At 38.8% G+C, this 10,000-nt stretch overlaps 1 protein-coding gene across 4 annotated transcripts in view; it reads right to left on the reverse strand.

Moving 5' to 3' along the window:
• The window catches only part of LOC138023101 (carbohydrate sulfotransferase 11-like), a 10,126-nt gene extending 784 nt beyond the window's left edge, over positions 1–9,342 (reverse strand). Inside the window, exons 1-5 of one of the 4 annotated variants that reach the window (XM_068870138.1) lie at positions 9,076–9,342; positions 5,877–6,058; positions 3,077–3,123; positions 2,670–2,717; positions 1–900 (exon numbers count right to left, since the gene is read on the reverse strand). The exon at positions 1–900 is cut by the window's left edge and continues 784 nt beyond it. In XM_068870138.1, coding sequence (XP_068726239.1) covers positions 73–900; positions 2,670–2,717; positions 3,077–3,123; positions 5,877–5,955 — 1,002 coding nt within the window. In that variant the 5' untranslated portion in view covers positions 5,956–6,058; positions 9,076–9,342 and the 3' untranslated portion in view covers positions 1–72. The other 3 variants (XM_068870143.1, XM_068870133.1, XM_068870147.1) reach the window with 3 other exon arrangements.
• Between the last annotated feature and the right edge of the window lie 658 nt (positions 9,343–10,000).

Below are 10,000 nucleotides of genomic sequence, written 5' to 3' on the forward strand. Positions count from 1 at the left end.
TAAAGTTCCTTTCCTTTCCTAAAAATGTTAATTAAACGTTCCATTTTCCTCAGTGTTTAGCGAGTATAAATCTTAACTCGTAATATCTCCCAGAAGGTCTGACAGAACTCCTGGAAAGGGGTAATTGAACATTTGATAATCCTTCTCAAAGAGCTTAGCAAGCTGAAGAATCTTAGCTTTGGGAATCGTAGCGAAATTCGCCAGCATTTTACTCGACGTATTATGGCTAAGAAAAGGCGAAAAAGTCACTTCTTTGTCCATTCCTGTCCGTCGGAGAAGGTACCGAGCTTCTTCTTGCATGTCGTTGAAATGACCAATGAAGTCGTACTGTATATGGCAAGGAAGACAGAGGCTTTCGTACGTTGCCCAGTGACGATCGTTGTTGAACCCAATGCTAGTTATGTAGTATATGAATTTCTTAAATGTTAACTCGTTGTCTGAATTGCGATCTGTGTAGTGCTTGAAGTTTTCTATAATCTTGGTTGCATATTTTTTCATGAAATATATATCTGGCGTTTCAACAAACTTGTCTTGGTAGGCTGACAGCAACCTTTCGAAAGGCTCACGAACGAATACAAATTTGAAGTAAGTTTGGAGTCTCCATTTAATTTCCTCGTCAGAATAACCTTTATTAAGCCACTTGTAGTTTCCTCGATTGTGGATGCCAAGGTCGACATTCGGGCGTTCTCTGAGAGCCAAAAATACTTTATTCCACTGAGTACACGCCACCTTAGGGATATGGCAATACAGTACTTTATACTTCTCGTTTACCTTTAAATATCCTAATTTTTTTCGGTCAATAGTTCCGTTAAAATGGATAAGATTGTGCGATTTGCAATATTTCTTAACATGATCTTGTCTCTCCCTTTGTTTCTCTTCCAAAGCTTGGACGTCGGTCTTCTGCATATGTAGATTTAGAAACAAGATAAAGAATGAGAGTAGTTTGAAACTGTGCATGGGTAACGAAAATAGTTTCTCTTTTAGAGAAGTTATCTCAGGCGTAAGAAAAACCTATCTGAGTGCCTGAGGAGATTTACATGGAAAAAGTGTTAAAAGGTAATTAAAATATTTAAAAGTAAAGCAATTAGGTTGTTAACAAACGTTTCCGTGTCAACGAAGAGTTTCGAAAAGATTTTTCTGCATTATGGCAGCCCACTCAAATTAAAGGCAATCTCGACTAAAAAAGGGTTTTGGGCCTAAACTATAGTTAATGACCTTGTGAGCATGTTTCAAAGTTTTAAAGTTGATACTTTTCCACGTTGTTCCCAAACGTAGGGTTTGAATGTAGTTTTAAAATGCCGGGTTGCCGCTATGTTTTTTGCACAATGTTTACCGCGAAAATTTCTTACTTACTGCGTGGTCAAAACATCAACATGGCGTACTAAGAGAAATTGATTTTATGTAACTTCTGTAATTTTCTGTTGTTTAGAGCCGGAGTACGCCAGTTGAACTATCATTGAAAACTGGTTTAATCTGATTGGTTCCGGGAAGGAGTGGAATTTTCTCACCGGCCCGGCGGGCGAAATCCTAGCCTTGGTTTTGTGGGCTTGTGTGATGACTTTAAATTTCTATTTTTTTGACACCGAATCCATTTACATACAGAAGTATGGAAATAGAATTCAAATAAAAATATTTTTCTTTGAAACGTTCAGTTTGTAAGTCGCTTTAATACTACATTAGGTATCATGCGCGGTGCGAGTCAACAATTAAACAAGTGATTTCAGAGAGGAAAGGAGAGAGAGCGAGAGCGAGGAAAAAAAAAAAAAAGTCATTTACCAGCTAAGGGTCGGTCCGCGACCTCGGTCTTGAAAAAGCTGCCCTCGGCCTGTAGCCTCGGGCAGCATTTTCAAGAACTCGGTCACAGTTTTTTGCCAAAAGGACCTCCCAGCTGGCGAATAACATATATTTAACTTCGCTCTGACGTCATAATATTGATAGTGTCCTTCAGTCGTATGATGAAGTTATTTTGACGTTAAGGAAATGTGGGAGATTTCTTCGTTTTCACTGAACTCATCTCCAAAATTGTGTACAACTATGAGTGTCCTGAACATTTGGTCTCTTACTTACCAAGCCGCTCAAGTCTGCGAACAAGAACATTGACAGACGGACATTTATTAAATTTTCTTCAAGCAAAAGAATGCAACTGAATTTTTATAAGGGGTAAAGCGCTCGAGAAGGTGTTCAAATCACCACGTTTAAGACTTTAAAACCGGTTTTACTTACAGGTGTAAAAAACCGTTTTTAGCCCTAATTGTTTTTCTGCCGAGATTCCTTTTAAGTTCGGTGAAAAGGATGAAACCTGTCCTAAGATTATAAAACCTGACTGCATGGTACAATAATAAAGCCTTTGTTTACAAACTGTTGTATAGGGGAATCTTTGCTTACAATTTTTGCCTCATTCAGTGGCATAAGCCCATCGTTTTCTAATCTACCAGCCAAAAAAGCAGTACTGAGTATTGAGAGTCCATTGCATAATGAGCTATCTCTGAAACTTTGAGCGCAGTTTTACCAGATAATCTCTGAGTAATGAAGAAAATTCAGAATTTTACAAAAGTTTGAATGGGCTCATTAGAGCTTTTGCACAGTTGTTCATGGCTAATAATTCGCTCGTTATCAAAGCTAAAAGGCTTGTGATTGGAGATTTAACCAAGGTTAACACGTTCTTTTACCTTTTGAAGTGAATATGGAAATAGCATAGTGCTTTCCGCCAGGAAACTCTGTTAATGAGACAAAATTTAAACAATGACGTCAGCAAAGATTCGCCTGTTGTTTGGGACACAATAGGTGACACACAGATGGCTGGTTTGCATGGGCTCAGAAACAAACTTAAGTTCCAAAAAATCGCACAAACTAATATGGAATTGGTTTTGCATCTACTGGAGCCAAATTGTGGAACGAGTTAACTAATAGTTTGAGCGATGAAACGTCCCTGAAGAATGATTTGTTCTTGAACTCTATCTATCTAACGAGCAGATATGGTGAGGAACACATATATTGTGATTTTTCATTGTTTCAGGGTAATCAGGAACGAATTCCATGCAGGACCGATTTTAAGAAAAGATGACACACAACTTACCTTTGTGTGGATAGCTTTTGATGTTGTGGTGTACTTTTTATTGATTCCTGAGAGACCGAAAACAAGTCCACTTTAAAAACCTTTTATCACAAAAACATCGATAGAAGCTAAATTTGCCTGAAACGTACAAATTGGGTCCTTTTCAAAGTGCCCTTCCCCTCCTCAAAAAACAACATATGACGATCGTTCGCTTGTTAATTCATTAGCCTTGTTTGTGGTATTGATTAAGTATTTTGGCAGCGGAGCCGCAAGGGTGTGAGAAAGTCACACTGGTGGCTCACATGGCGGCAGTGGCTACGCCGCCAAAATAGGGACTTTAAGATCTACGACGTAGTTGCGACGCGACGGCAGCGAGAACGTCATGCATCTCAAATTACAAATTCGCGTTATTGTAATCACTTCGTGACTATTTCAGCCTTTTTAATATGACAAGGGTGTGGTAGTTCCTCTAGAACGACACTGGTCGGTACGGCGCTTAATTTAGGGGGAAAAATGAAAATTTATCCTCAAGTGCTGAAATCCTTGATAAAACCTCAAATTTGGGTATTTCACGTTGTTGTTTTGCAGACGACGGCAAAGAAATGGACAAAAATGAAACACGCACGTGTAGGGCGTGGAAAGCTGTTACATTTGTGACTGAAGAAAGCCTCATTTACAGTAGCAAGTTTTCCATGGCAAGTTTTCCTTGGCAGTGTAAATGTTAATTTTTTCCTTGACAAGTGTCCTTGTTGAAAAACTAGCACGCTAGTTTGTGAACTAGGAACTTGTGAAGGGTGATATTTGCTAGTGTAAATTACTTGTCCAGTGAACTTGTCATGGAAAACTTGTCACATTTTCCATTTACACTACCAAGGAAAACTTGTCAAGGAAAACTTGCTAGTGTAAATGAGGCTTAGCAAATGAGCAAATAGTCCATTTTACAGTTGTGTGCTTAGTTACCAAGCCTATGAATGGAGATGAGGCAGGAGGTGACCTTGTTTTGATAGAAACCTCACTGCTTTTCCTATTTAAATATTTACTAATTAGCATGACAACAATATCATTAACTCAAGAAAAGGATGGAGGTCTGTATCACAGCTATTATCAACACCAGCCTCTCTTTCATTTAAAGGCCAGGTAACTAAGCACACAAATGTAAAGAGGTCCATTTGTGACGCCCTCGTTGCCGTCGCCGTTGTCGTTGCTTAATTTCCCTCATATCATTGGTTAAAACAGGGAAAATAATCGTGCTGCACGTGCGGCACTCCCGCATTTTAACAGCGACGTGAAATTGCAAGATTTGAAGCTTCGACGACAACACCGAGTGTACAAATGTGAATCTTTTAGTCTCTATTTTTACTCTGAAACCCCTTGTACCAATTTATTTTTAGGATACCTCGCCCCATTCTAAGTCGCGAACTAGATTGACTTAGCACGAAAAACTTACGGTAGTGCAAAGTTATATTTTGGGGTGACGTTTTCGTCTACGTCGCCGTCGTAGATCTTAAGGTAATGTTACACGAGCCGTTTTTTTATCGCAACATCGCTGCGTAAAACGCTGTCTCCAACAAGTTGAAAGTTTTTGACTCGCTTTCAAAAATCTACAATATTAATGCCCGAATTTTGTTTGAGTTGGTGCGTGTAACACCCCCGCCGTTGACTTTTGACGTAACATTGTCCCAGAATGCATCACAGAGAACGATATATGTGGGCTCAGATGTTGCAAGCAATGTTGCCTTAAAAATCGTCTCGTGTATAACATACCGTTGCCGCAACAAAGTTGTGTTAAAAGTTGTCTCGTGTAACAAGGATTGGAAATCGGCGTAAAAATATCACGTTTAAAGTCCCCAATACTAGCTCGATGCACCAAACAAGTAAGTCTGCTCTCGGGCGACTTAATTGGTATACTGAAGTTACCCTGTTTCCCAGAGCAAGATATTTATGTAGTGCTTTTGAAAATTTCATGCGGAAATCATTAACGGAAAATGTCTTTCCCCTCTTTTAAGCATATTTTTGTTGTTGAATTTTCAATAAAATCGACCTTTATCCCCTGCGCACAGTGTGTGTCACTTAAACCAAACTTGAAACTTCGCGGGCGGTCGTTATCAGGAATAATTAATTAAGAAACCTATGTTTTTAAATGCGTTCTAAATCTGAGTCAATGAAAGGCCTTTGATATAGCAGATGCAGATTAGAGTTAGGGAAAGAAGGCAGGGGTATCCATAAAGATCTCCCACGAGATATCAGAGAGCACTCTACTAATGGGCTCCTGACGAAACAGATCGGCTTTTAACCAAAAGCAATTATGGTAAAAGTGGAGTAGACATGGATGCAATAAAAGGGAGCTTAAGCACGCGTGTTTTTGAGACGCGGGAAACAAACGGAAGTGAGCTGTTTTCCCTTTTAACTTGTTTTCACACAATCACATTTATATTGCCCATTAGAGATGATTAGTATAAAAGTCTGAGAGACACCACTGTCCTGGCACGTGAAATTCTCTCTTCCGGTTGCCGTCCGCGTCTGAAAAACGCGCGTACTTAAGCTCCCTAATGTTCACCTCTCATCTTTTTCCAGTTGCGCGAGAGAGCGGTATTCAAAAATAGCTGCATCTCATTGTGCCCTTTGTCTTGAGTACCGTCCTCGCCTGCGGCCTTGGGCAAAGTTCTCTTCCGGTTGCCGTCCGCGTCTAAAAAAACTCGGGTGCTTAAGCTCCCTGTGTCCCAATACGGACCTCCCAGCTGGTTAAATGACATGTTTATTCTTAGGTCACAGTTCTCTTCCTTTAATAAATTGACCCTTTTAAGTAAACAGCATAATTTACCTGACAACGAAATTAGCACGAAGAAACAAGCCAACCACAGGAGCATCACAACGGTGAACTTTACCAGGCGCACGAGCATTTTGATTCGGAAACAAGACGAAAGAGAGCGATAGGATACTTGCTGTCAGAATATAGGGACTGCTTTTCTAGCGGAACTTCCCAGTTCCAAAGGACTTTGTGTGCTTTGAAAAAGACAAAACGAGAAAATTTTTAGTCATCAACGTGTGGAAGAACGTGAAAACGTTTCGTGCTTAATTGGCAGTGGACAATTTTTTAAATCTCAAATCTACATTACCTAGCAACCACAACCTAGCCTCTTGCCTCTTGCGTTTGCATTCCACTGATATGAACCGGGGAAACGCAAACGATATATAGACATTATAAGGAGCCTTGAAGTACACCCGCTCGAATAACGGATCAAATAGCTTCCTTTTTTCTATGACAACTCTCTGTTCTCGGTTGTTGAGATCATCTTTCCCGACACAATTTAAATGTGCATCGTTACACAACTTTTGTGACAGTATGCCATGCGTCCTTCAGTCAAATGCCTTGGCGAAAACCAGGGAAACAACATCTACATACCTGCCTTCATCTGCTGTGTTGCTTTTATTCATTGATAGCGTAACACCACTAAGTGGGTCACACAAGCGTCCCCTCACAAACTCAAACTTCCAGTCTGTCAGGGAGCCTTATGGGAGTGTACAGTATCATAGTGATGGAATGATCGATAATCTTGAACTACAACCTTAGCATTGGCTTTGGAAACAGGAATGACATTAGATCTTTTCGTGATGAGGGAACTTTTTTACTTGACGACTTTAACACCATAGTTCAATAGAGGTTACGATAATTCCCGTCTACGCACTCTTGGAGAATCCAAGGAGATATACCGTCCAACCCAGTTGATTTGGATATTCTCAGGTCTTTTCACTGAACATTATTTCTGAATGTAGCAACGTCCTGCAGTAGATGATAATTTTCTGGCTACATCACAAGGAAATTCCATAGGAACAGATGTTCTCACCGAGGAAAAAGAAACCAAGAATTTGGTAAATGTTGCAGAGTTGCCCTTGTGAGCATACGTAACAATTTCTGGTAATCTCTTGGACTTAACTTTGGTGAGTGGAATGACAATCAATGAAAATTAACTACACTTGAATTTATCACATTATGAATGTAAGATAAGGTGTTCCTTAGACTATCAAAGTCGGCGTTACTACAACAACTGCAGCATATAGCAGCTTAGGGTGTATGGTTCAGTAGCCAGTAAACCAACACTACCGGAACTCGCTTGAAATTTATCGAACACGTAACCTGTATAAAGGTGCCGGTCTTGACATTAGAAAGTCCTATAGCATTCTAGAACTGCTCTAGTTAAAAGAGCTCTATATAGTGCGTGATTAAATATAAATTAAAATGGTTGACATTATAATTTAAAGTTCTAGATATCGCATTCTAGAACCGCTCTAGTTATAGTTATATAGCATTCTAGATAAAACGGTCGTAAGTGCAAACTTCTAAAGTTCTAAGTTCTAGAAGTCTCGTAAACCTTTAGCTTTCCATTTACGGTACAGTTAACTACACCTTTTACGAGATCGTGTGACGAATATAGCGCTCGACGTTTAATATTGTAGAAATTTATAACTTTTAGAAGTTTTACAGCCCCGTATGTAGCAGGAGAACTTTCGTGGTGGATCAGTCCGACTCCATTCTTAGGATAGATAAGGCCGAGCTCTTCCTTTCAGCAATTCAGGGTGGCAATTTCTCTTCGAAAATCGATCTTAGTTTTACCCTCAACGGTTTCTTGCAAAGTACCCACGCTCATTTTGAAAGTAAAAACAAAACATAGCGTTCGTGATGCTTAAGAAACTTGCATGTGATGTGATTTTATCATTAATAAACTGTCGTGTGGGCGATCTTTTAAAAACACCAAGACGTCGATTCAAGGTGATTTGTTTTGTTAAACCATAGCTATGTTTAGTCTATGGTTAAACTAAGCCAGAAAGTACGAAGAAGAAAATAATCGTCATCAGTGTGCAAGGAATGTGCAAACTTAAGATCGTTTAAGATTGGACTTAAGGCGAACAAGCATCTTCTGAATAGCATAAATTTTGCCAGATGCTCCTGTTGTGTTTCAATGAAAAATAATGACTTTTTATACTTTTAGATACTAATTTATTATGTATGTTTTGTATTTTTAAATGTATCTAATTATTATTGTAATTAAGAAGAAACTTACACTTTGTTTTCCTAATTTTAATTTTATATTTTAATGTAATTGTATTTAATTAGCTGTAGTTAGGCAGGTCCACGTCAGGACGTCGGTCTTGCATTGTTAAATAAAGACTTATGTATGTATGTATGTATGTATGTATGTATGTATGTATGTATGTATGTATGTCAACTATGCACAGATAGAAAATTATGCATGAAGCATTTTGCCAACGGCTCTATTATTCTCATGTCAATTAGGTGCCATAATGTTGTTTCCTTGCCAACCAAAACTGCATCACTGAAGTTCATCCTGTATTTAGCATGCTAAGATACAATTCTGAAACATACTCATGTCAATTACGAGGAGACGTGTAAGGCAATTGCTTGCGTGATATTGCGGATATTTCTTTGTCGAAGACAGTCTCTTTAGATTATCGACACAAAGGAAGTGTACTATTATAGTAAGTTCTATGCGTTCTCTTTCCCCAGTTTTCTTCTAATTTTATTTTATCTTCATCTCAGTTAATTTTCTTTTCTTAACGTCTGCCTTGTCATAGTTGAGGTGTGGCAACACAAAGGCATCGAAATGGAAATGGCAAAAATGGCTTCCAACCTTTTCCTTCGCTTTAACGCTTGCCATGTGAACACATGTTTACCATAGCCTGAGACAGGTAAAGTTTCCTCTTACCTTTCTTGTAAATCTACTTCATAATATCTGGCTAAAGGTCTTTCTAAGCGCTAACCTCATCACCTCTTGTTCTCGCTCGTTATGTATCCTTATGTTACGAAACAAAGTGTCACTGATCATGCGTGATATAAAGGCGATAATGACCGATGACCCAGTTTGTGTCTTCCTTTTGTCATGGCTGTTTTTGACCATAACAACGTTCTTATTCAAGATCCAGAAACATGACTGAAATGCTAAAATACGTGAACGTTTAAGACCAGTGTTGTTTTATCTGATCGAAAAAAAAGCGCCACTTACACAGACTGTCACAGTCGTAATGATACACCGGCTACATTTTCAAAATATTCATCTCTTATCTCGCATTTAATCCATTGACTCTTAAAATGGCCCGAATTGAGGAGTAAAATCGTTTGGCGTTAGACAGAGTAAAATCTATAAAGTGTCACTCCTAAGAGCCAATGAAATAAATTGGCCCAATTTTCATGCCTCGATCTTGAGGTCACAGTAAAAATATTTTACGCGCTTTGATGAGTGCAACCATCTTGAGTGCCTCTTCATTCGTTCCTAGACCTAACACTTGTGTCTTAAATCGTAAATCTACTGACACAAAAAGCGAGGTCAGTTGCCGATTTCTTTTTCTTTTGCTTGAGGGTAATTTATTGTCGTGTATATACTGGCTCTAAAAATATGTTGGTGCCCATCAATTATATAAAGCATACAGCTTGACTGTCATATTTGGTGTCTCATGGCCCGCATTACTTAGATAAAGGCCAGGAAAAAAGAAAAAAAAAATTCCGGAAAGTGGAAAACATACCCTTTCTATTGATATATTGTTTATGGTTGGGTTGACAGACCAAGGGGTCGATCAGGAAACATAGTTCCTTAAGGCAATGTCCTTAAATTTGTTCAAGTTTACCGGAATCTTTGAAATGTAAATATCAATGTTTTTTAATATATTGAACAGAGGGAGCCAATATAGAATAAGAACAAAATATAGGACAATTACCACGTTTTTTGTTCAATGACATGCAAATACTCAGTAGTTGTGCTGGACTGCGAATGGAAGACCACATTTACGTTATAACACCCACACTGTAGGCTGGTACCATAATTAGAAGTCTCCCCGCCAAACTGCTAAGTTTTCATAACATATCAATTCTCAAAGAGGATACACTGAAGTGAGAACGAATTGAAGAAGGTTGTTCAAGTTCGCTTCAAGAGT

Source organism: Montipora capricornis, chromosome 2 (assembly GCF_036669925.1).
Source record: "Montipora capricornis isolate CH-2021 chromosome 2, ASM3666992v2, whole genome shotgun sequence".
Taxonomy (NCBI): domain Eukaryota; kingdom Metazoa; phylum Cnidaria; class Anthozoa; order Scleractinia; family Acroporidae; genus Montipora; species Montipora capricornis.